The sequence below is a fragment of the Oreochromis aureus genome, linkage group 11, assembly GCF_013358895.1.
Source record: "Oreochromis aureus strain Israel breed Guangdong linkage group 11, ZZ_aureus, whole genome shotgun sequence".
Lineage (NCBI taxonomy): Eukaryota > Metazoa > Chordata > Actinopteri > Cichliformes > Cichlidae > Oreochromis > Oreochromis aureus.
In genome coordinates, this window is record NC_052952.1 from 23006199 (window position 1) to 23031237 (window position 25039).

The 25039-nt window shown below is 44.9% G+C and overlaps 2 protein-coding genes across 11 annotated transcripts; both read left to right on the forward strand.

Moving 5' to 3' along the window:
• The first annotated feature begins 36 nt into the window (after positions 1-36).
• LOC116323784 (gamma-enolase) lies at positions 37-8025 on the forward strand. Of its 4 annotated transcripts, none has more exons than XM_031744234.2 (13): positions 37-1127; positions 1480-1565; positions 1727-1822; positions 1960-2018; positions 3899-3968; positions 4091-4224; positions 4316-4538; positions 4613-4810; positions 5322-5398; positions 5762-5886; positions 5974-6082; positions 7191-7249; positions 7423-8025. In XM_031744234.2, exons 2-13 carry the CDS (start codon positions 1481-1483, stop codon positions 7490-7492), a joined length of 1305 nt encoding a protein of 434 aa, XP_031600094.1. In that variant the 5' UTR covers positions 37-1127; position 1480; the 3' UTR covers positions 7493-8025. The 4 variants fall into 4 exon arrangements, with proteins under 4 accessions (XP_031600094.1, XP_031600095.1, XP_031600093.1 ...); XM_031744235.2 differs by having other exon boundaries at positions 37-1123; XM_031744233.2 differs by having other exon boundaries at positions 37-927.
• A 3178-nt stretch (positions 8026-11203) lies between these two features.
• atn1 (atrophin 1) lies at positions 11204-24806 on the forward strand. Of its 7 annotated transcripts, none has more exons than XM_039619974.1 (10): positions 11204-11458; positions 13182-13316; positions 13781-13882; positions 14274-14393; positions 14574-17422; positions 17559-17775; positions 17911-19423; positions 21032-21199; positions 21350-21530; positions 24053-24806. In XM_039619974.1, exons 2-10 carry the CDS (start codon positions 13290-13292, stop codon positions 24084-24086), a joined length of 5211 nt encoding a protein of 1736 aa, XP_039475908.1. In that variant the 5' UTR covers positions 11204-11458; positions 13182-13289; the 3' UTR covers positions 24087-24806. The 7 variants fall into 7 exon arrangements, 5 of the variants coding, with proteins under 5 accessions (XP_039475908.1, XP_031600210.1, XP_039475910.1 ...); XM_031744350.2 differs by having other exon boundaries at positions 21032-21175; XM_039619976.1 differs by having other exon boundaries at positions 21032-21175; positions 21407-21530.
• The last annotated feature ends 233 nt before the right edge of the window (positions 24807-25039 follow it).

A 25039-nucleotide genomic window follows, 5' to 3' on the forward strand; every position in this document is an offset into this window, starting at 1 on the left:
TTTTTAAACCCTTGCTTATTCATAAAATGTATTGACAGCTAAATAACGTGTTCATTTGTGTCAATGCAAGTCTACATACACATGCATGCACGCGTTCATAGGTATGCGCCCTCTTCATCTTCCCTGTGCCACCATGTCTGCAGGTCATGTGATGTCCAGATGGCACGTTCAAGCGGGGCAGCCAATGAAAAACTTTCCTTTTGTCCAAACACTCCCATAGCGAGCTTCCCGTCTGCATTTTGCTCGTGCTGGCTGTATCTTTAATTACATCTAAGACTATTTTTAAATGCACATCCACCCTCCGGCAACGGCTGCTCCCGTCTACCTGTCTTGTTTCCTTTAATCCCTATCATTAGATCTCTAACGTTCCCCGACAAGGCGCCTTATTTTCTGCTGTCTTTGCTAAGATGCATCCTCCTTGTGGTTGCTTTGTTGTCACATCTCCTGCCTGTCATCCACATGCACTTACTTCAGCTGTATCGCAGCGCTGCTTGGACCTGACAGGAAGCACAAATGAACGTTTCATGTATCAGTTTGCTGGGACTATATTTTGATGTCACGAGTGCCTCTGTAGTTATCAGCAGTGAGCAGATGTGTACACAGCACATACGACAGGACTGCGAGGGTGTAAAGTAGCGGTGTATGTTAAATGCTCAGATGGTTACAATGTTTCCTGCACCCCTAGTAATACACAAATCCACATTACTCCAGCTCTTCTACTCCATTCCTCCTTCCCATCTCTGTTTCCTCTCTCCTTGCTTTGTTCCCTCCCCTCCTCTGTATCTTCCAATGACTCACACGCTCCCCCTCCCCCCCGTGTGTCATACGTTTTCACCCCTTCTCCTCCCACCTCCCCTTCCCGCTATCGCTCCTTCTCATTCGCCCACATTCGCTCACTTTCTCCACCAGGCTTCAAACAAGCTGCAGGTAACGTTTAAAAAGATTGATCTGTTTCTTCGGTCCCTCCATCCCTCTCATCCCGCTCCCCTCCCCCATCTCCTCATCGCTACCTGCTCTGTCTTTTGCGTCTCATCTCTCAGTTGGTCCGTGCTCTCTGTCACTGACTGAAACAGGCGAGAAATTGAGCTGGTTTGTGGTCTGGAACAGGTTGACAGATTTTTAAGTAGGTGCGCATCACTGGTTTCTGATTTATGTCTGTCTCTGTGTGAGTGTGAGCATCTTCCTTGGGAGCCTCTTTTTCCACAGCTTTCCGTCCTCAAGGCTGCGTCACTATCATCACAGTGTGTGTTCAAGTGGAAAAGAGGAAGAGAGTGTGAAGTCCTTGTTTTTCATATGAGTGCTTTTGGTATTTCACAGGCTATTTTCATACCGAGCTTCATCTTCACACGCAGCTTTGCTCGCTCATGTGTTTCCTTCTCTAATTAAAATAACATAGACTGAGTGTATGAGCACTGGATGAAATCTGCATTTGAAATGAGGCCAATGTTCCCTTGTTTTTTTTGTTTTTTTTTTAAACAGGATGTCTATAGTGAATATTGTTGCCAGGGAGATCTTGGACTCCAGGGGAAACCCCACTGTGGAAGTAGATCTCCATACAGACAAAGGTTTAAAAAAAGAATCTCTTGTGTAATGTCTCAAATTAATGTTTAGATTATTTCATTAAGGTTAACTACATCCTTCTCCATCCTCTTTCCTCTCCCTCAACCTTTCACCCCATTACGTCTGCCTCCTCTATCCACCCACCAATCATCTGCTTCGATTCCAGGTCTTTTCAGGGCTGCTGTTCCCAGTGGTGCCTCCACAGGCATCTACGAGGCTCTGGAGCTCCGAGATGGCGACAAGACTCGCTACAAGGGCAAAGGTGTGAACACTTACAAAGATGTCTCCCTTGCACTAAGCGCTCTTATTTTTCTGCCTGTATCTGATTTTGCATGATGGTTCTTTTCCTTCTTGTAACAAAATTGGGGACTAACTGGCTCCACATGTTTTCCACTAAAGGTGTGACAAAGGCTGTTGCTCACATTAATGACACCCTTGGACCCGCCCTCATCCAGTCTGTGAGTACTTCACTTTGGCTCAGTTCAATTTTGTTTACTGTACATAGCACGAGTTCACAACCAACAGCAACCTCAAGGTGCTTTCTGTTGTAAGTGAAATGTTATAGTATTACAGAGAGAACCAAAAACATCACATGTGCCTCTATGAGCAAACAGTGTGGGGGAAGAAGACTCCACAGACTGTATATAGAAGATGGGTGAAGCCAGCATTACGGAAGCGTAGAGCTGCCACCCAGGCAAAAGAAAAATAGAAGTATATCACGTTATAACGTGAAAAGTTTATTGTTCTAACAAGATACTTTTCATGTTTGTACAATATACTTTTCACGTTTGAACAACATAATATCACGTTATTACAATATACATAATTATCACGTTCGTACAATATAATATTTATATTGTACGAACATGATATTTATATTGTACGAACGTGATAATTATGCATATTGTAATAACGTGATATTATATTGTTCAAACGTCAAAAGTTTATTGTACAAACATGATAGTATATTGTACAAACATGAAAAGTATCTTGTTAGAACAATAAACTTTTCACGTTATAACGTGATATACTTCTATTTTTCTTTTGCCTGGGTGGCAGCTCTACGCTTCCGTACAGCATGACATTGATTTCTAGATTGGGTCCATATTATGAAGCCTACGTGTTGGTGTTTTGTTTTTTTGGAACCAGAAGTGACCTCATTAAACTACAGGGTGAAGTGCTGTTATACAGGCACACCTGCTAATTAGTGCTAAGTGACCTGCTTAAAATACGAGAGGTTTACTCATCCTTTTGGATGGGCCATACTTCATTGCAAGTCATATTATTAGTACTGTTGGTGCCAAAAGGCAGAGGTCCTGTTCATTAAGTGGAGTTTACTGCTTGAGGCCTAACAGACAACAACTGGCTTCAGCTGTTTGTGTTGGAATATATGCAGGTCAGAATGTCCACACTCCTGTAATGTTAATTAGCCATAGAGACTACAGTCCCGTGTAAATAGGTTATTTACCAGGCTAAGGTTTTGACTTTAAACATGTGAGTCACTGTTGGACAGAACCCCAAGTCGCCATACAAGGAACTGCAGATTTAGCATTTTGGCATTGGCTTTGTTTTGCTCAGAAGAAATCTTCAGCAGCATTTGGCTCAGGGAGGGGCAGCCATCTGTTGCAGCCAGTTAGGCTGAGGGTAAAGAGAAACAATGGGCAAAAACAAAGGGAGAAGATACACAGTTAATGCAGTGCAATAGTGACATAAAAATGCATAGGAAGAGAAGAAGATGGGAGTGGAGAAGAAGTGATCAGTGCATCAGCTTAAGGCTACATCAGTGTAACTAAAGCAGGGGGTGGCCAACTCCAGGCCTCGAGAGCCGGTGTCCTGTAGGTTTTAGATCTCACCCTGGGTCAACAAACCTGATTCAAATGATTAGTTCATTACCAGGCCTCTGGAGAACTTCAAGAAATGTTGAGGAGATAATTTAGCCATTTAAATCGGCTGTGATGGATCAAGAACACATCTAAAACCTGCAGGACACCGGCTCTCGAGGCCTGGAATTGGCCACCCCTGAACTAAGGGATACCTCAGGGTCATCTAATCCAACACTAACTATAAGATGCATCAAAAAAAGGGAGAGCTTGAACCCAAACCAGGAGAGATGGGTGCGATGGCTGAAGCACTGCCTCCCTTTAAATCTGGAGGAACCACAAGTAAGCCTGTATTGTGAGAGCAAAATGCTCTGTTAGGATAATACATGATGGGTATTCATCCGGCAAAGTGATGGGATAAACAAAAGTTTATGCTGCAGAACCTTATGAGCAGCAGAGCAGGACTGAAATGAAAAAAATCTGTTTACTGTATGAGGAATATTGTGTTTTTCTTCCAGGGAATCAGTGTGCTGGAGCAGGAGAAGCTGGACAATGTGATGATTGAAATGGACGGCACTGACAACAAATGTAAGCCTCGCTCACGTCTCGTGTGGGGTGATGGTATATATGTGTACTGACATGTTTCCGCACCAGTGAGTACCGACTGCATGTGTGCGTTATGTTTGTGACTGCCTCTATTTCGCCTCCAGCTAAGTTTGGTGCCAACTCTATTCTGGGAGTATCGCTGGCCATATGCAAAGCTGGCGCAGCAGAGAAAGGTGTCCCCCTGTACCGTCACATTGCTGACCTGGCAGGAAACGGAGAGCTGGTCCTCCCTGTTCCTGTGAGTTTTAAAGTTGGTAAAAAAATAAATTTTTCTCCAAACATAAATGACCAACTATAAAACCCCCCACATCCCTCTGACATTCTTTTAGGCTTTTAATGTGATCAATGGAGGCTCTCACGCTGGGAACAGGCTGGCCATGCAGGAATTCATGGTTCTTCCAGTGGGTGCCGAGTCTTTCCGTGATGCTCTGCGTGTGGGGGCGGAGCTCTACCAGACGCTGAGAAGTGTCATCAAGGAGAAATATGGTCAGGATGCTACAAATGTGGGTGATGAAGGAGGGTTTGCCCCTAACATACAGGAGAACAGTGAAGGTAGGCACAGCGACCACCTGAAGACGATTTCCTTCAGCCTAATCTAACATATCGCTCCTGTTTCTTCCTGTCAGCTCTGGAGCTGATAAAGACAGCCATAGAGAAGGCGGGCTTCACAGATAAGGTGGTGATAGGGATGGATGTTGCTGCTTCAGAGTTCTTCAGCGAGGGCAAATATGACCTGGACTTTAAGTCTCCACCAAACGCTGCCCGCAATATCACAGCTGATGAGCTGGCCGCCATCTACCAGGGGTTCATTAATAACTACCCAGGTGTGTAATGTGGTGTGTGAACACACAGAGAGCACAATGTGGGCACCTCTTAGTCATTAAAAAAAAAAAAAAGGGGGGGTTATTGATTTCTCTAAGCCTCAGTCAGCTTGAATCAAAACATCTATCGCAGTCAACTCCATATTTTTTTTCCTCCCACCATATTTCTTTTGTCACATTTTAGAAAGAAATAGTCGAAGAAAAAGAGAAAAGGAGAGGCAGAAAGAGCCTGGTCTCGCCTCCCGACACATGAAGCTGTTAAGGAAGATTTAATTATGTGCTACATTGCAAATTTGGCAAGCGGGGTACTGCTCTGATGTGGGTCTTTACCCTGTAAATGGTGTGCATACTGTTTGTGGGCTGTGTGCATGTTTGCATCTGCAATTAATATCAGTAGATCTAAAGGCATTAGAAGAGCTACTAGTGATTTCAGCTAGCCTTGTGTTTCTCCTACACTGTTGTAATATTTGAGTCATGGAGGAAAATGATCTTACCCATGTGTCCTTCCCTCTAGTGGTGTCTATTGAAGATCCTTTTGACCAGGATGACTGGCCCGCTTGGTCCCAGTTCACAGCCTCAGTGGGTATCCAGGTAAGATATTACAAATTATGCCATTATAATGTGGAAGTAGATCAGCGCAGCTCTTCTTCAACAGGTAATCTGGTATTCCTCCTCCTTCCATTAAACAAAGAACAGTCAAAATTAATGGTGCAGAAGTAAAGTCATCCTGTTTTTATTTAGCAGAATGAGCCAAGCTGTAAAAAGCAAGTTTCTATCAGTATCCATACACATTAAAGCACATACCCCTCCTCTCCCCTCCAATACTGCTGTCTTATTTGTTCAATGTGGGCCAGAACTTCATTTAAACACTTAGGGATACAACAAAGGTTAATGCCCCCTGAATAAGTACACGTGATACTAATCCCCGTGCCCTTCACTTCACTCGCTGTGCAGGTTGTTGGAGATGATCTGACGGTCACCAACCCACGAAGAATACAACGAGCTGTGGAGGAAAAAGCCTGCAACTGTCTGCTCCTCAAAGTCAACCAGATTGGGTCTGTTACAGAGGCCATCAAAGCGTGAGTTGACTTTATGTGTTTCAAGCCAAAAACTGTGGGCACACACATGGATTGCAGTTATACTAATTTTCCCCTCTGGTTTTCCAGGTGCAAGCTGGCACAGGAGAACGGCTGGGGCGTGATGGTGAGCCACCGCTCAGGAGAGACAGAGGACACTTTTATAGCTGACCTGGTGGTTGGTCTCTGCACTGGACAGGTAACACATGCAACAGTCTGACAGCTCATATCCCTCTGCTAGCTTAACTGCTTATTACTGATCACACGTTTCGTGTTATAAGTTTTCCTTGGGTCCCGGTGCATAAGCAACATAACAGCAACATAACAGTGCAGCATCACACTTTGGGACCATACAAAGCAGCAATAATCAGAATCAGCATACTTTATTAATCCCTAAGGAAATTATGTATGATAATATGTATTATACATTGTAAAGCAGTCCAAATAAGAGCATGAGGTAATAAACAGATGTGGAAATGAAGCAGCTCAATATTCATTAACTTTTTACTGTCCTTCTAAAAACAACTGAAGACCTGAAATTAATAAGTTGACTAATCAGTTGATAACAACAGTGAAATATCAATACAATCAATTCAGTTAAGTTCAAGGTGCTTTATATTGTAAGGTAAAGACCCTAAATTGTTAGGAAGAAACCTTAACAGTCAGCCAGCCCACTTGGCAACAGTGGGAAGAAAGAGCTCCCTTTTAACAGGAAGAAACCTCTGACAGAACCAGGCTCAGGGTAGAGGCAGCAGACCACTGTTGCCAGTTGGGTGTGAGAGGGAAAAGAAGAGAGCAGAGACAGAGACGGGACAAAACGCAAACTTTAGGAGAGAAACATAGAAATGTTTGGTCATAAGATCTTCATAATACTAATAATTTGCAGCTTGTTTTTCTCAACACTTTTGTCTAAAAATATAATTTTAAGAATAGTAGTCAGAATTGGTAACATTATACACAGAATAATATATGTATTAAATATCAAAATGCCAGTTAGTTATTGCCTCGGTACAGAGTATTAGTAATAAAATGTGCAGAACCTGCTCGAGGGAGTGTAACCCGGTTACGTTGTTCCCTAAATGCTTCATATGCAGGCAGTCTAAAGCTGAAAACAAGTAATGATCAAATTGTGAGGACTGCAGATCAAAACAACTTCATCCTCAGCACTGCACTTACTGGAGACTCCAGCAGTCCACCTCCCAAGTAGGAAGAGATCAGATAAACGTCGACAGGCAAACAGTCACCACTGAATTAGTGGTAAAAGTTCAGCCACGTCTGTAACTGTTGGTGTTTTTGTCTTCATTCAGATCAAAACTGGAGCTCCATGTCGATCTGAACGCCTGGCCAAATACAATCAGCTCATGAGGTGGGTATCTGTAGCTTACATTGCATAAATGTATGTACATGGTATGCGAATGGATTCCTGTATAGCGCTTGCACTATTTTGATATTTCTCCTCTTGTCTTCATTCTTTTATCTGCTGTCAAATTCTTTCAAATTCATCTTCCTGCTCTGCATTTCGCCTCCTCTTCCTCTCAGGATTGAGGAAGAGCTGGGCGATCAGGCTCGCTTTGCTGGACACAACTTCCGCAACCCCAGCGCCATTTAGGGAGGGGGGTGCCGGTGTTCTTAGCAGACAAAATGAGAGAGAACAAAAAAAAACACGCATACATATATATAGTGTCATATTTCCCTGATTAGTTCTATGTGGTGAGAGGTTTACGTGTATCAGCAAAGCACTAAACACACAAAGATGAACTTAAAAGCATCAAAACGAATTAGTTTTCACATTATAGCTACAATATATCGATCTAACACTTCAGTGAGTGATAGAGATGATTGCCTACAGCCAGCCTCCACGAATCCTAACAAAGCCTGGTGGAGGAAAAAAAAATCTACTGAACTACTGAGTCACACTCCCCTTCACGGGCTTGTTAGTTTCTCTCACTTTCCTGAACCCCCTGACTCTCTCCTTTTCACTTGCTGCAGAAGTGTTTTGATCTTTTTTGTGCCCTGTTGTTTCCTCCTCTTCCTCCTCCTCCTTCTCCTCCTCCTGTTTAACAGCTTGCTGCAAAGTTGTGTCTGCTACTTTGTCTGTTCAAAGTGAAGCTTAATAAAGAGATGGATATATGTTAACTCGAACCAAAGATCTGGGTGTGTTTTTTTTGAAGAGAAGCTTCACTCTGTCCTTTTTTTCCATAATTTGAGAGGTAAATATAATCGGTTATGGAGCAAAACTAGAAAGCCTTGTAGCTCTGAAATATTATCCTACAGGATTTATGATTATAATTTCAAACTGGTGATGAAATAAGGGAATCTTTTAGCACAAATGTATTTTTTCTATAGCGTTTTTTTTGTTTGTTTGTTTCATGGTCTTTGTGACTGAAACAACTTCTGGATCAGAAGAATGAGTTGTTCATACTTAAAGACTTCCCATAATGGTTTGAATATTTCAAGCCTGTCCTGTGCCTCCAGGTAAAAACACTTTTGCAAGGAAACACCTGTGCATCCTCGATTATAGCTCCTCCTGCAGCCTCCTCTGTCCTATAGATGCAATTTAGGAATGGATTTCTAAGTCACAGTCAGGAGGACACAGAAGATGAGGAGACACAAAGTAGTAAAATGAGAAAAGCCCTGTGCCTTTGTCAGGTCATAGTTGCTGTAATGTTTCCTTTTAGTGACCCTGTGTGTTTTGAGACTTATCTTGTTTGTCTCTTTTTTTCATGCTCTATCCTGCCGTCATTGTGCAGCGTTTGTGTTTTAAATTAAAGTTACTTTAATTACTTTAATTTAATCTGTGTGTGTTTGGGTCAAAGAGTCGTTCCAGCTTGACAGTTTGGTTTCACAGTTCATGCACAACAACAAAAAATGTTAAAGTTGTGTAGCTGTCTTGACTTCTTTACACATTGCAACTTAAACAGACTTCTGTGATGCACAGAATCGCGTCGTTAAATATAACCAGCTGTCAGAGGCAAAACACCTGCTGTGTTGTCGTCAACAGTCTGTGTCATAGCAGATATTTTTGATACTACAGGAAAAGCACAGGTATTATTGGGAATATTAATAAAGACCTGTTGCCGAGTGAAAAGTGGCTCAAATGCTACATCCACAGGCAGCAGTGCAGCAGCTTTTTTTTCTCTTCATTTTAATAATATTAATCTTTTATACTGCATAAAAAATAGTCTTTAGAAACTATTTTAAACAATCTTATTACAGCAAGTATCACAGAAGGTGCTGACTTTATATAATCTAATACAAAGAAGTTTATATTAGGAGAAGAGACAGTACACACACAAAGCAAAGACAGCTATAAATATAATGGATAGATTAGTGTAAAGTGGATGTAGGAGTGGAGACAGTTGAAGCGTGGGCTAATAAACGTGTAAATAATGTAAAGTAGTATATAAATATACTAATCTTTTGATAAAGGTGTAATAAATGTACAGACCACATAGAAAAAAACATCATAATAGGAAAACTAAACAACCCCTCCAAAACAATGTATACCCTAAGATATACATTAGATGTACCAGCTTAACACTTTAATACAGTAGAATTAATATATTTCTCAATGACATATGAAGGAAAAATCTAAATGACCTCTTTTTCTTTTCTTTTAAGCATACTCAAAAGAAATAAACCCAATAAAATAAAATAAATTGAAATAAATTGAGGTTAATAATGAAGTTTGTGGATTGTGGAGCTCAACAGGATAAAATGTAAATGAAATACAATAAAACATCATGTAAGCTATTTTAATTATGTTTTAGTTTGTTTACTGAATTTGAGATATTTCACTTAATGAAGCCATTTTATTGTTATATACTCAGCTTTTATTTAATAACAATAATTGTAGTATTACTATGTAACACTTGTTTACATTGTACTATTTTAATTTTGTTGGATTTTATTTGGATTTTAAATGATTAAGATTGGAACTGTATTACAATTAAACTTGTCTACTCCTTTTAGTTTTTACCTTGTTTTGTCGTTTTGTATTTTTTTATTGATTTATCAATTTATAGATTGATTTATAAATTTAGCCTGCCTATTTCACTTTTGTTGCAGGTTAGGGAGAAATAAAGCGTGTCTTATCTTAAAAGCTGAATATAATGCAGTAAAGTGGCTTTACAAAGTAAAATAGCAAAAGTAAAGCAGAGTATTGTAAAATAATCTGCCACATTCATGCAGTTTGAGTGTGTGCACCTTCACTTTATCCACGTCAATGTGGGTCTTCTGTAAAGAACAAAAAAACATTGAAATACAGAACATGAAATTATTAAATTAGTTTAAATTGGTTACATAGCCTCACACCTGGCTCTGACAGCTGCACAGGTGTGACTGCAGGTCAGGTATCAGCTGCACGCGCCGGGCAGCAGAGGGAGCGCGAGCGGGGCTCGGTTCCTGTCTCGCCCCGGTTGCTAGTGATGATGATGAAGGAACGCTGGAGCTGCGCAGGCGCACCGCGCACAGTCTCCGGCCGGGTTTCCATGGTTACCACACAATAGGAGACGGGACAGGGGGCTGAGTGAAGGGGAGAGAGAGGGACGGGAGCGGAGAGGGGAAGAGGAGGAGGAGGAGGTCTGCAGAGCCGCTTGACTGGACACACCGCTGCAAGCTTTCCCCAGACAGACAGGAGCTGCTGGACAGCCGGGCGGACACACAACACGACAGAGATTTAATTGATCGTTTATTAATTGCCTAATTAATTCGCACGAGCCTTCTTTGTTAACTCGCACACACTGACATTAAAAGGCCCAGTTTCCTGTTTTCTCTTTAGTCCACCTTCAGCAGAACCTCTGAGAACAAACAGCATTTGTTCTCGTTGTTTTTCTTCTCCTCCTCTTTCTGTTTCACTGCCAGATAAAACCATAGTTATTCACTGCGAGCCTCTCCATACAGTAAAGGTGACTCTGGAGGGACTAGGCAACAGAGACATAGAGACCCTCCCTCTTGATCCCCTCCCTCTTCAGAGTTTTGGCCCTCTCTCTGCGCCTCTCTTCCTCTTTCTCCCTGCCTCACTACTCCCTCCTTCTCCCTCCTCCTTCTCCTTCGCCAGCCTCCCCCCACCTCCACCCCCCTCCCCTCTCCTCTCTCTCTCCTTATGCAAATCACGCCCTCTCCTCTCTCCCTTTCTCTCACCCAACGTGCATCCCTCTCTCTGGCTCACCCCTCCGCTGAAAAAATTTGTGACTGTAAGAACAGAAGAGGGGCATTAAAAAAAAAGTGCAAGTCGTCTTAGAGGAAGAGGGGGGAGTAGGTAGGGTGGGAGAGGGGTGGGGGGCAAAAGAGAAAAGGGGGCGAAAGGGGGTGGGGAAGAGGCGAGGGTACGCATCAATTTGTACAGTCTTCAGTTGGCACCCCTGTATTTTTCCTACAACGAATAGCAAGAGATTTCCTCTGCATTATTGTTATGATCGGAGCCCGTTGCAATATGAGCCAGCACGAGTCTCTGTTGACAGACGACTGGGCTCTGAGGTGTGCGTGTCAGCGTGCAACATAAAACGACAAAACAGGGAGAGAAAGGAAAAGAGAGAGTGAGAGGAGTGGGAGCACGCATCGCTGGATATTATAGGTAAGGAGAAGGAAAATGGATGCTTATACTTATGTGTTTGGAGCTATTCTTGCTGGCCACGCTTGTGCTCTCCCTCCCATTTTTTCTCCCCCTTCTTTGTGCATTAATGATCATCCTGCGTTATGGCTAAATTATGTCCCGGTGAATTAATGTGAACTGAGCGCACGACGCGCACCCACATTCCAGCGAGGAAAAGGGAGAGCCGGTGCGAAATGCCATGATTCGCCATTCCATATCATCTTTCCTTTAAAAAAAAAAAGAAAGAAAGAAAGAAAGATATGTGGAGCGTCTGGAAACAGCACTGCACAGGCATCCATTCTGACTGGGGAACATGTATGTGCTGCTGAACACGTCTCTTCCCCCCGTCGTGGATGGTCTGTGAAGGCAGACCATAGAGCAGCTTTGGCCGGTCTCCTCTGCATGTGTATCAATAACATTAGCAGCAAGAAAGAAGAAAGAGTCGTTGCAGTGCCCCGCTCGCTGGTGATGTAAGCAGAGCAACTGCATGCTGCTGCTTTGCATCACATGCAGTGGCCAATTTGTTGATAATATACGTGCTGTGTGCATGCATGTGTGTGCATGTGTGTTAGGAGGGGAACTTGTGGTGTAAATGCAGTTGTTTTCCGACCACAGCTGAGGACTTGCCAGTGGACCACAGACAGGCCAGTAGCTGCCACCTGTAACTGAGATGCATTGTGTGTGTGTGTGTGTGTGTGTGTGTGTGTACAGAAACCCACCAGGCAGGCTCTGAATGCTTCTACTTCAGTGTCATGAACTTCGTCGTGTGTGTGAATAAGGGGACTGTAGATGCACACAGCACGCACTGCATCGCCTCTAAATATGTGTGGAAAGTGTGTACAGTGATGAAGATTTTACTCATAAAACTGAATCAGTCACTGCAGCATGCACTAATTAATGCATAGCCATGTGTAGTGAGGCTGCTACGGGCTTTACTTGCTTTAAATAAACACACATACAGGCGTATTTACAGACTCCACGCCACAGCTCTGCTAACTACTCTTTTTTCTTTCTTTTCATCCAGTGGTGTGCACTATTTATATCCTCATTCAATATACATGAGCCATTTTTTCATCATAGTGGTACATGAATGGATGTATTAGCCGGGCCCCTGCGAAGTAGTCTGGCTATGTTGTCGATCAGATGGATAAAAAAATCTTGACATTGTGCGTTTTTCCTAATGGTTGGCTTGGCTGGATAAATAAGCATGTGATTCTGCTGGCCATAACCAGGTCATGTGGGTTAACCACAAGTGGCTGTGGGTTTGGGCTGTTGTTGTGAAGGTGGAAGGAGGGAGGAGGGGGGTGTGGTCGCATATTCCCAAGATGTTTTGCTGGAGTTCTTCTGCAGACTGCGATCCAAAGTGAAGTCTACCAATCAGCACCTTTTCTGCTCTGCATGTATTATCAGTCACAATGGGTTAACCTATTGTGCTGTTAAGGTTTTGGGCCGCTGTGGTGAAAACAAGAGTGCAGAGTCCAGTGGAAAGCAGTTGTGCCGATACAGTGTGAAGCATGCTGGGAATTTAAATGTTGTAACTGGGCTTTTGCAGTTGTAAACTCAGATGTTTTCAACAATGTCACAAATTCCTGAACCCCGCGCTCAATGATGACACCAAATCTTGCCATCATATCATGAACTCATGTTACTCAAAGCCTTGTATTGTCATTAGGTTTTCCATGTTTTTGTTTATGCTTCTTCACAGGTTTCGGTAGCTCTCGTCGTGTAGTACAGCCCAGTCAGTAAGCAGCTGGAACCAGTTCAGTCCCTGCAATGGCTTGTGTTGTAAAATGGACGTTGTAAAGAAGAAATAATGAAAACAAGGACGCACAAAGAATCGGTATGCATAAGGCCTATGTCTGCTTTCCACGATGATGTCAGCGATTGTGTACCTGCCTAACTCTTGATTACTGCTTCCACATCATAATTAGTTCAATATGTGATCAAATTTCAAAATGGCCAGAGTAACTGAGATATAAATTATTTATTTGGTTGCGAGAGGCCGTCTAAAAAACAGATTCCACATGTAAATTTGATTTTTTTTACCTCCCTCCCTTCTTCCCTGTATCCTCCTGTTCCTCCTCTCTCTTTCCTCCTCTTTTATTCACTACATCTTGTCGTCCTTGTTAAATTCCACCTTGGATTGAACGAGGTTGACTTCCCTCCAGCTTGATTTAACTCTGTGTTTGCTACAATCACTTCTTTATTTCTCCGTGCATATTGCGATGTTCCTGTATAATTGTCCAGTTTTAACTCTTTCCCCACATGCCACGTTTCCTTCTTTCGTTGCACTTTGCTTCGCAGATGCCCATGCGCAGTGGGCGACGGCGGGGGGCAAGTGAGGAAAGAAGGGGCAGACGCCCGCACCCCAGCCCCTCTCGCCCTGAACGCAACGACAGACAGACGGTTAGACCCCGCCTATCTTATTATCTCCTTTCTCCTGTCACTGTTTGGGCCATACATTAACGTGTACGTGTGCATAATGAACAATAAAGGCCTTCCTGTGTTTCTTGAATTTTTGTGTGTGAATGTGTTGTCAGTGAATGAGTCATCCCTGTGATTGCCATAGATGTACCCCTTGCAGTGTCAGAATTGTTAGAGTGTGTGTTTTACACCGTAGCACTTTGAAATCTTTGATGTTTCATGTTTGACACTAGTGTGTGTGTGTGTGTGTGTGTGTGTGTGTGTGTGTGTGAGCGTGAGTGCATGCAAGCGAAGCTTTGTTCTAAAAACAGACCTAGGCCTATTAGGGATTCAAAAGCGTCACTACAGAATTAAAAGTCTTGTGTTGTTTTAGCAAAGAGGTGCTGGTGAGGAATTGGCTGGAAATCGCTTCAGTCGCAGATCACAAGGGCATGATTCATCAGAGAGTGAGGGGGAGGAACTTGTGTCTCCTCCAAAGAGGCAGAAGGTTCAGGTTTGTGTTACATTTCATCAACTTGTTATATAAAGACCTAATACAAAGCTTTGATTTAAATGAATCACCTAAAAGGGGACGCCTCAGCTTGATATATCTTTATTTTCTGCCATCATGTAGATAGCAAATATTGCAACTTAATTTTTTTTACCTCACCCTCAAATCATCTTTTCTTGTTAGGATTCAGCCCCTACTCCAAACCCTCCAACATCAACACACTCGACTGACAGCTCAGCTCCTTCCACTGTCCCACCTCCAACCTCAGTTGCCAGCCAATCCCGTGAGAGTGATAATGAAGATGGCCAATCTCAGGGCAGCAGGAGTTCAGTTGTAGGGAGCCTGGCCAATAGCAGTAGCAGTCTGAGCAGCGGGAGGGATATAGACCAGGACAATCGTTCCTCATCTCCAAGTCTTTCCGCTTCCCCTTTGGGCAGCCTGGACTCTGACTCTGATGGCCCTGATTCACCAAAGCAAGGAGACCGGGAGAAAGGTAAAGAGGGGGGCGCGGGGAAGGTGACAGGAGAGGATAGGAGAGTGCTGCGGGAGGGGAGGGGTGAGGAGCCCTGTGGAGATGGAGAAAAGCGAGATGTGGATGCAAGAATTGAGGACTGTCCATCTCTTAAGCCCCCCTCCACTCCCTGCTCTTCTTCTGGACTGACTCCCTCTCTCCGTGGAGCAGGAGATTCATCAAATGACAGCAATAGTGGGAGAAAGTCATATTTCTCTCTGGACTCTAAGCTGATGTGTAAAGTTGAGTACAGTGGACCGACCAGCGTTGATGCTGCGCTGAGCAGCAGAATGACTTCCAAAGCCAGCACACAGTGCGTGACCAAGACAACTATCTCCGGAGGAGATTATTCCCATAACAGCCCCAACATTCCCCATTCCCTGCCCCCTCCACTTCCTCCTCCACCTGCCCTGAAACCTTTGGAGCTTGGGGGACAAAACATGCCTACTGAGGTTAAGACAGAAAGAGACAAAATGGAAAAAGGAGACAAACTTCTGGACAAGTCTCAGTCCACTCCACCTTCTCTGTTGCCACAGACTGGCCCCCAACCTCAGTCCCAGTCTCAGCCTCAGACCCAACCCTCCTCCCACCCTCACCACTACAGCTCCACCGGCTGGCAGGGTGGCACGGCAACTGGTTGCCAGGCTAGCTGGGGCTACACCCGTTACCCTGGCAACCACCACCCACACCAACCACAGCACCAGCCCCCAGTTCAGCAGCAGCAACTTCCCTCCGTTTACAACCCTCCATCCTCTCGCCACTCCTCTTCCCACCCCTCTTACCTCCCCCATCCTCACCCCCACCCTCACAGGGAGTACCTTCCCAGGTATGCTGGAGGGGGAGGAGACAGAGAGAGGGGGGGTGCAGGAGAGAGGGAGAGGGGAGTGAGGGGGGAGTGTGGGGGGAGGGAGATCAACCGGGAGTTCTCCGCTCCGATTGGCAACAGTAGTAACAATAGCAGCGGGGCAAATAGTAACAGTGCTTGTGGTGGGATGGGTGGGCCCAATAGCATCCAAGGCAGAGACTTTGGAGCGCTGTCAGTCAGTCAGAACCGGGAATTCCAAGGTTCTGGGAGAGATGGACCTAACTTGGGGCCAGAAAGAAGAGACTTTGCTCCGGCTTTCAGAGACAGGGAGCGTGAAAGGGAGCGTGAAGGAGGAAGGGAGTTTAATCTGCCAAACCAAAACCAGAGTAGAGACTTTGGCCCCAGTGGAGCCAGCGGGGGGCATCCCAGAGACAAAGATGGGAGCAGATGGGGTGAGTTTGGGGGCCAGACGAGAGACGTTGTGGGCAGCAGTAACCCTAACAACAACTCCATCCCACAGGGAAACCCCCCAAGTTCAACCAGCGGGCTACCTGTCACCCCCATGCTGAACCGTGACCCACCTGCGTCTCCCCAAAACAATCCCAGTCACCCTACCCATCCTTCCCTGCCGCCACACCCCCACCCACATCCCCCAAACTCATCGAACCGGGACTTACCTCCTCCCATCGACCAGGCACAAACGCCCTCCTCTGGGGCGGATCACTTTCACAGGGAGTATCCACCCACTGGAGGAAAAGACTTTCCTGCTGGTGCGCCTCCTTCCACTGGCACAAATCGGGAGTACCTAAACTCCCCTGGAGTAACTCCAAACCTGGGACGAGAGTATTCAGGGCCCGGGGGAACGCAGCACCCCCACCCACCTCATCCCCACTACCAGTCTGGGCCAAGAGACAGAGAGAGAGACTCAAATCTGCGAGACACTTCTCTATACCAAAACCGTGGAGGCCCAAGTCAACCCCCTGCACTCTCTCCTTCCTCCTCTTCTAGCCATCACGGACACCCTTTGAATGCTCCTTATCCCCCTCCACCACCTCAGCCTCCTCTGCCCCCATCTCAATCCTCCCACACCCAACCACCCCCCTCAGGAATGGCACCCAATGTACGTCCTCCACACTACCAGTCTTCTGCCCAGACTCCTCCGACACCCCTTTCTCCTTTACCCAGCCCATCGACCAATCAGATGGGAGCTTTCTCATCTTTTCCCCCTGGCTCCTCCTCTGCAGCCAGCATGCCGCTTCCAGCGACAGGTGTGTCATCCAGCTGTTCGCCTGGATGCCGCCCTTCCCCTTATCATAGCACTTTGAACAACCACCCTCCTTTCAGTGGATCTTACCACTCTAACGGAAACAACAGCAGTACTATGGCCAACAGCAGCAGCAGCAGCAGCAACAGTAGCGCACCCAACAGCAGCAATACCAATCCACAGTCACTCTCGCCTCAGAATGTCTCAAAAGGACCTCCACCTCTTAGTAACTCCGCCAGCAGCAACAACAATGGCATCTCTACACCTGCCTCCAGTTCTTCGCTCCCTGGTGGAGACGGACATTCGGATTCAGGCCCGCCTCCTACACCGGTCATTAAGGAAGAACCAATAGAAGACAGGGAAGAGAGTGAAAGCCCACCACCTGTGCTGAGAAGCCCCTCGCCTGAACCAAAAGCTGTAGACATTCCTATCCACGCCAGCCAGTCAGCACGGTAAAGTCAGCCTAATTGAGATTGTAAATGTCTACACTCCCTGTAATTAACAGCAGCTATAATTGTTACGATGGTGCTGCTGACTCCTGATGATTGTAATAATTATGTACTACACCGGTGTCTCTCATGACTTTAGGTTTCACAAGGTCCTCGACCGCGGCAGTGGGAACTCCTGCGCCCGCAGCGATGTCCTCTTTGTCCCACTCGATGGCTCCAAACTGTGGAAGAAGAGGAATGAGATGATTGAAAGGGCCCGCAGGGAGGTGGAGCAGCGGGCCAGAGACCTGCGAGAGAAAGAAAGGGAGCGAGAGAGGGAGCGGGAACGTGAGAGGGAGCTCGATCGGCATCTACAGGTGTGCACATTTCAGGGTGATAATCATGTCAGATTTAATGGATTAGATGTAGTTTAAATTGGTCAGTTTAATGGGAGGGGAGTAAAGCAGACCAAAGCACATGTGATTTACTGTCTTCTCCTATTTCCTCTTCAGCAGCAGAAGGACGCCAGTGCTGCTGGAGGAGGTCGCCAGGGCTCCTCACTCTTCTTCCCTTCCTCATCCTCGATCATCCTCGATCCTTCGTCTTCTTCCGCTTCTTCCTCGGGCAACCCCGTCTCCCATCCTCCCCCTCATCCACAACATCATCACTCACATCCTCATGCTCACCTTCCTCCGACACACCATCTCCACCCTACCCTCTCCCACTCTATCCCCCACTCCCTCCTCTTACCATCCATGGGTGGGTCACCAGCAGTGGTTGGCGGCCCTCAGGGGGCCCTGGGAATAGGTTTAGGAGGACCATATTTAGGCCCTGACACCCCAGCGCTGAGAACTCTGAGTGAATATGCTCGCCCCCACGCTATGTCTCCACTTGGGGTGGCAAGTCGTGCCCCGGCACACCACCCACAAGTTCATCATGGTCATCCCCACGTCCACCCCTCATTCTTTCTTCCTCAGTTTCAGAATCATGCTTTAGGTCACCCACACCACTTGCCCACTGATGCAGCTACTGCAGCAGCCATCTTGGGATTTTTGTATGGTGGCAGCCTGGAAGGTGGTCCAGGTGTTGGTGGTCACCCGGGAATGGCAGGGGGCCCAGTACCTGGAGGGATTGGGGGTGCAGGATTGGGAGGTGTCGGCTTTCCTCATGCAGTGGCTGCACACCGAGATCGGATAAAGCCAGGATTTGAGTTTAAGAGTGATGAGCGGGTTTACCCACCAGGGTCTATACCTGATCCTGCAGTTCTTGCTCACTCACATTCACATGCTCATGCCAGTGCCCATGCGCATGCACACTCCCTGCTCCTTGGAGGCAGTGCAGCGGGCAGTAATGAGGTATCAATCTACGGCACTCCACCTCCACCAGCTCCACTTGGCCCACCTCACCTCCAGAACCCAACTCTGGCCCCTGTAACTCGAGCTCCCAACCCTCCTGCTCCGCAGTCCCTGTCGAATCCACCCCCTTCATCTCTGCTCCCACCCACACTCCCCTCTCACCCTTCATCTGCTCCCCCGGCTCCCCCAGCTGCCTCTGCCGCTCCTCCCCCGGCTCCTCCTCAACCTGCCCCACCGACCTCCAACGCCACCTCACTTCACCACCCTGTCCCCCATTCTTCCTTTCTCAGCTCCCTGTCCTCTCATCAGCCACCAGCCCCTGCCCCGGCCGCTGCCCCTGAGACCTACCCCACTCCCACTCGCTCTCCTGCCTCTTACGAGCGAGAACGGAGTGGAGAAAGAGAGCGGGAGAGGGAGAGGGACAGAGCAGCTCTGCCGGCCTTTGGGGACAGAGAGCGAGAAAGAGAGAGGGAGAGAGAAAGGGGAGGAAGTGTTGGAGGCGGAGGAGGAGGAAGCGGAGGAGGGGGAGGGGGAGGGGGAAGTGGAGCCAGTACAGGTGGAGGAGGTGGAGGAGAGAATCTGGGGCGTCTTCAGATGCTAAATGTGACGCCTCATCATCACCAGCATTCACACATCCACTCACATCTTCACCTACACCAGCAAGACACAGGTACCCACTGCTACTAACTATGCAATCGTCTATACCGACTCATCAATCTTCAGATTTCACAGACGTGTAGCTCAGAAAATTCCTGGAGTCAAAAGTTCATCTTCCAGAACTTGTTACAGAAAGGATAAAGCTGGTGATGTTCTGTAAAGCACAGACACCAATAAAGAAGAAAGCCCGAGGTGTTCCTTCTTTTCACAAAATTTAGTGTCTAAAATCAGCCCAGAACAAATGCACGTTTTTAAGAAAAATGAAAAATTATATTTGTGACCCATTTTAAAAGATTTCCCTCTTTATTGTATGAGTACATCTAAAATGGGCACGGGCGCTGAAAAGTGTTGACCGAACACACTGATGGTTCTGCTCATTGGAAAAACAAAAAACAGTGCCAGCCTTATCCTTTAACTCCAGTATAATTACTTTTTGTATTAGTTTAGCTCGGCGCTGAACACAGCTTTTCTGTGATTGCATAGTTTTCTCTGAAACATCTGACCACTGTTATTCAAAGAAATTTGTTTTATCAAGAGAAGTAAAGAGATGTTTGTGCACTCAGATCTCTGTTTGGGAACAACAAGGAGCAGCTCACCCATCTTTAAATCCAAATTGTACATATTGACATTTGGAATGCACACTGACAAGTTTATATCTGGCTGCGATCATGAAGTTTCAGGACTTTTCTCATAAAAAGAAATCAAAATATAGTTTGACTGTTCTCCTCTTTAAGGTCGTCTCTGTGTGAACTGCTTCTAGCACTGCTTCTATAGTCGGAAAGCTCCTCGGAAGTCTCGATTTGACCGTTTGCACTGTGTGCTCTGTGAACTCGAACCTTTGCAAGGAGCAAACATCTACTTTCGTGTCAAACCAACCCGACTTTCATGTCGAGGATCGCCCCTTGTGATTAAAAGCCGAGTTTGTGGCTAAAACGTGAAGACCTAGCAGCTGTTTTCAGTGGGAAAATCTGCTATGTCGAAGCTCAAAGGTGTGCAACCAGGAGCATGCTGATCATTTGAATTAATTCCCCTGGTTGAATTCTGTTGTAGCATCCTGAGGCATCTGAGGGAAAGCATTTGGCTGAAACAGCCTCGATTATGCGTAACATCGTATGCCGGTACACAGCTTAATGAAAACATATTGTTTTTTTGGCAACAACACCACAATATTAGCCCACCACCAGATCTAGCCAGATTTGGCTCCTTGTGGATTTGTCCAATTCTATAAAAAGAGATCCAGAGCCTATCACAGACACATGGGGTAGTGCTTTTGAATATAGATGACCTTAAAGGGGGGATTTAAATCAATAGTAATGAGTTTTTATGAGCGGTGCCAGATTGTCATATGACAATTTATATTATTGCTAAAGTGCAATCTCTAAAGAAAATCAAACCGACTTTATTTGTACTTGTCAATGTTTGTAAGGCTCTTGAGTTCACATTTTTACCCCTTCATTGAATAAAATTGTGTAGAAATGAGTTCCTCGATGAGAGCCTAATGTCACAGTATCAGTAGTGACAGCTGCTCTGACTTAATCTACAGCTTTTAAGTGTTAACAAACAGCGCTATAATGCAGCAACAATAATCTCCTGTATTTCCTATTACATCACTGGCATCCAGCGGCGGGCGGGGTTCACCCCCTGATGGACCCGTTGGCATCGGGGTCTCCATTGGCACGCCTCCCTTACCCAGGAGCCACACTAGGCACCCCTATCCTGGCACACCCCCTCACTGACAGCGAGGTGCTCCGCCAACAGCTGTTCGGTGAGGAGAAGGCTCCTCGTCCATGTACTAGTTCAGTTTTCTTCTCTAAAAACACCGTGTTGAAAGCTAAAGAAGAAACATTTTGACTCTGGCGCTGATGAATGATCCCCGTTTTTCTTTCTCCCTTTCCCACTTGCTGCTGCGGCTGCTCTTTCCCCTCTGTTTTGGTGGCAGGTGCTCCTTTCCGTGACTTACCCCAGCCTTCCTCTCTCACTGGCCCCATGTCTGCAGCCCATCAGCTCCAGGCCATGCAGCAGGCCCAGAGCGCAGAGCTGCAGATCCAGAGACTGGCCCTGGAACAGCAGTGGATCCATCACCATCACCACCACTCCCTCACCCAGGATGAGTATTACAGGTACAGAGGCTTTGCATCCACTGCAGCTGCCAGTGTTTGACTCTAACTATTCAATTTTTTCAGATGCTTTGTAACACAATAACCACTTAACAGTATAAACTTTAGGTTCTATCCTAATTACGACAAGTATTAACACAAACCACACTTAAATGCACTTCACAGGAAAATGTTGAGGTCACAGTGATTCAGCTGTAGAAACAGGTACGACAGCAATGCTACAGCATCTCTGTTTTCATTTCCTCATGAAGGTCAGGCTGCTTGGTTTGGGGTCAGCATACACTCTATTTTAACAACATTGTGGGTTTTGAGTTCTTGGCTGCTAGCTTTTTGTAGCGTGTTGTCTTTGATAGATGCTGGTGAAGCGATGTCGTGTTAGCTGGAGGTTATAGTTGTTCCTGGCCCGGGTGCATTATGCACTTTGTCGTCATGTTCATGTTCTTTAAGTAAAATTAAAGTACAGCTCATTATCTCCAGTCCTCATAGACCACATACTGTTTTCTCCTTCCACGTGAACTGTGTAGCACAACTGAGCAGGGAAAGCAAATGTTGATTAACTATTTTTAAATCGGAAAAAATGATGCAGAAAATTGAAAAACTGATGGAACATAATTGTTCGATGAGTAACGGGTTGATTAGGGAAAGTGTGATTACTGACTTTAATACAATAATGTGCTACTTTTCTTCACTGCGGGTAAATATAATTTAATTACAGTGCTGCGTGACACCCAGCACTGCCTGGGGTGGTGGTGTCTTTTTTTGCTTGACCAACAGTCAAACCCTGAACACAGCTGGGTGGCTGTCATGTAAGACAAATAGAAACTGAATCTTTGAACATATAGGAAGCCAGAAGCTTTTTATTCATCCAAATATGCTCTGATAAATATGTTCTGATATAATGACCACTACTGTTACTGTTTTACAGACTAATCCATCTGAACCCACTGCTGAGCCTTTAAGCTTTATTTTCTGTATATTTAAAATTAACATAAAATAATACTACAGAGTATCTTTTAAGAAATAATTAAAATTCCTTTACATTTTTTTTGGTTTAGAAAGGACCTTTGGGTGGTAACAAAATGCTGCAAAGTCTACGTTACCTTATTTGACATTTTACAAGTTTTCTTGGTATTTCTGATTCACTGAACACAAACCTGGTTAAAAACCGTTACAATGCTGGTGATTTTCCGTCGGCTGATAATTTTCCATGGAGCCACTGGCCCTTATTAGTCTGTTCCACTGATAGGAATCTTTAAATCTACGACTAGGCTTTGTCAAAGTACTGTCCAAGCTTTGAAGACTCCTATGGGTGGAAAACAATTAGAATTAGCTCCATGTGTCAGTTTGCAATGAAAATAAAGCTGTTTCTTTTATCCTTCATTTTTTAAGAGACTGTCTTGCATTTTATCACCTTAAACAAATAAAATCTGAATGCAGGAAGCAATCTTCCTGAATGTACTAGCATTTCTCTCTGTATATTTATATTTAGTTTTTTATCTGTTGTTCCCTGGTCACATTCATTAATACACAGTCCTGGTAAAAAGAAAGTGCATCCTCAATTTAAAGGATATATCAGGACGTAATAAAAATCACCAGAAGCTTCCTTACGGCTTCCATAGCAAAAGAGGTTAAGTAGCAGCTAGGAACTGCTAATCAAATTCACTTGATTAATTGATGATCAATGAGTGTGATCATTAATAAAAGCAGAAGTTTTAGCAGATTGCTGGTTTGAAGCATTCAGGTTTGTGTTAACATAAAGCCAAGAAGGAAAGAATGAGCAGTGATCTTAGTCTGTTAGTCTGGGAAGGGTTATAAGGCCAATTTGAAGTGCATCATTCTACAGTGTGAAATATTATTATACAAATGGAAAATACTCAAGACAGCTGCTAATGTTCCCAGGAGTGGATATCACAAATTCACCCCAGAGCCAGAGAAACTTAAAAAACCCAAGCGCTACATCTCAGACTCTATAGGCCAAGGTGAGCAAGTTAAATGTTAAAGTTCACGACAGCACAATTAGAAAAAGATTGAACCAAGTATGGCTTGTTTGGAAGAGTTGGCTGCAAAGCTGCACCTGGATAAACCACAAGACTTCTGGAACAATATATGGTCTAATATGCCATGTTGTTTTCCTACTCAAATTTAATAATGTCCTGATATGTTAAATATTAGAAGTTAAAGAGGGTGTACTTTCTTTTGATCGTGACTGTAGCTGATCGTGCGTTGGGGCATAGGAAGACCAAAATCAGTAAAAATGGCCCTAAATCTGACGTTTGGCCTCACACGTGTTCAGTAGCAGAAATCTGCATGCTACATTTTGATCTGCCTCTAACCAAGGCTTGATCACAGGCTGACTCTACAAACATCACTGATGTTATTTTTGTAGATGAAGACCGAAGAGAAGTTTTAATCACGGGGACGAGTCTTTGAAGCGTTTTCCGACACGCTTGTGCCGAGATGATATCGAACCTCCGTCCAAAACCTTAGGTCAATGCACTCATTCGATTCCTCCTCTCACTTTTTAGTCACCTGAAGAAAGAGAGCGACAAGACCCTGTGAGGGAGGGGCACCAACAAACAGCAGCATGGAGAAAAACCAAGGGAGAGCGTGCGCAAGGAGAGAACAAATACAGCGAAACAAAAAAAGCACTGAAAACAATGAGGGAATACAAGACTCCGAACAGAGGTCGGACTCATGGACAGGGAAATCGCAGAAGGAAACAAGAAGATTTTGAAGGATTAACAAAAGAGGGAGGAGGGCGTGAAAACCTTGCACAGAGTCCCCGCGAACGGCACCAGACTCCAGCGCTTTCCTGCATAATGTTGTTTTGTATTGTGCTCTGTACAGTATATTAGATGGGGGCGGCAATAGTGAAGTACAGTATATGTAAAATACTTGATGCCAGAAGGAATGTGTACATGAGTCCCTTTTATGTCATTGCATGTAGCTATAGGCGCTTATTCTGAACTGGTGGAACTTTTGGTTCTATTTTTAGTAATTACCCCCTCCTTTGTATCTGAGGGGCGTTCAATATGCATGAGACCAGCATTTTAGTGTTCTGTTATGTTTACGATCAATAGCATTGTTATAATGATTAATGTTGTCCGTTTATTGATAATGATATAATTATATATACAGCACATATTATTTGTATTATTTTTTTACATTTTCATGGTATGGCAGTCAGTTTTTATTTTTTACGTTCAATTTAACTTGTGAAACAAGATGCAAAGGAAGGCAAAAAAATCTGGAAATAAATTATAATCTTTTTTTTTGCTAGTTTCTCGAGTGCTCGTGTGTGTGTGCGCTGTGCCCCCCACCCCCTCCACCTCTGCTCCAGCTCTTACATACATTCAGAGTATTTCCCCTGTCTTTGTTTTATACAAGTCACTCATGCACAAAGCATATCAAATTCTTCTCTCCCCCCCCCTCTCTCTTTCTTGCTCCCCTTCTTTCTCTTCATCGCTCACTCCCTCCCTCTCTTGGTGAGTGTGGCTAATAGGAGACACATG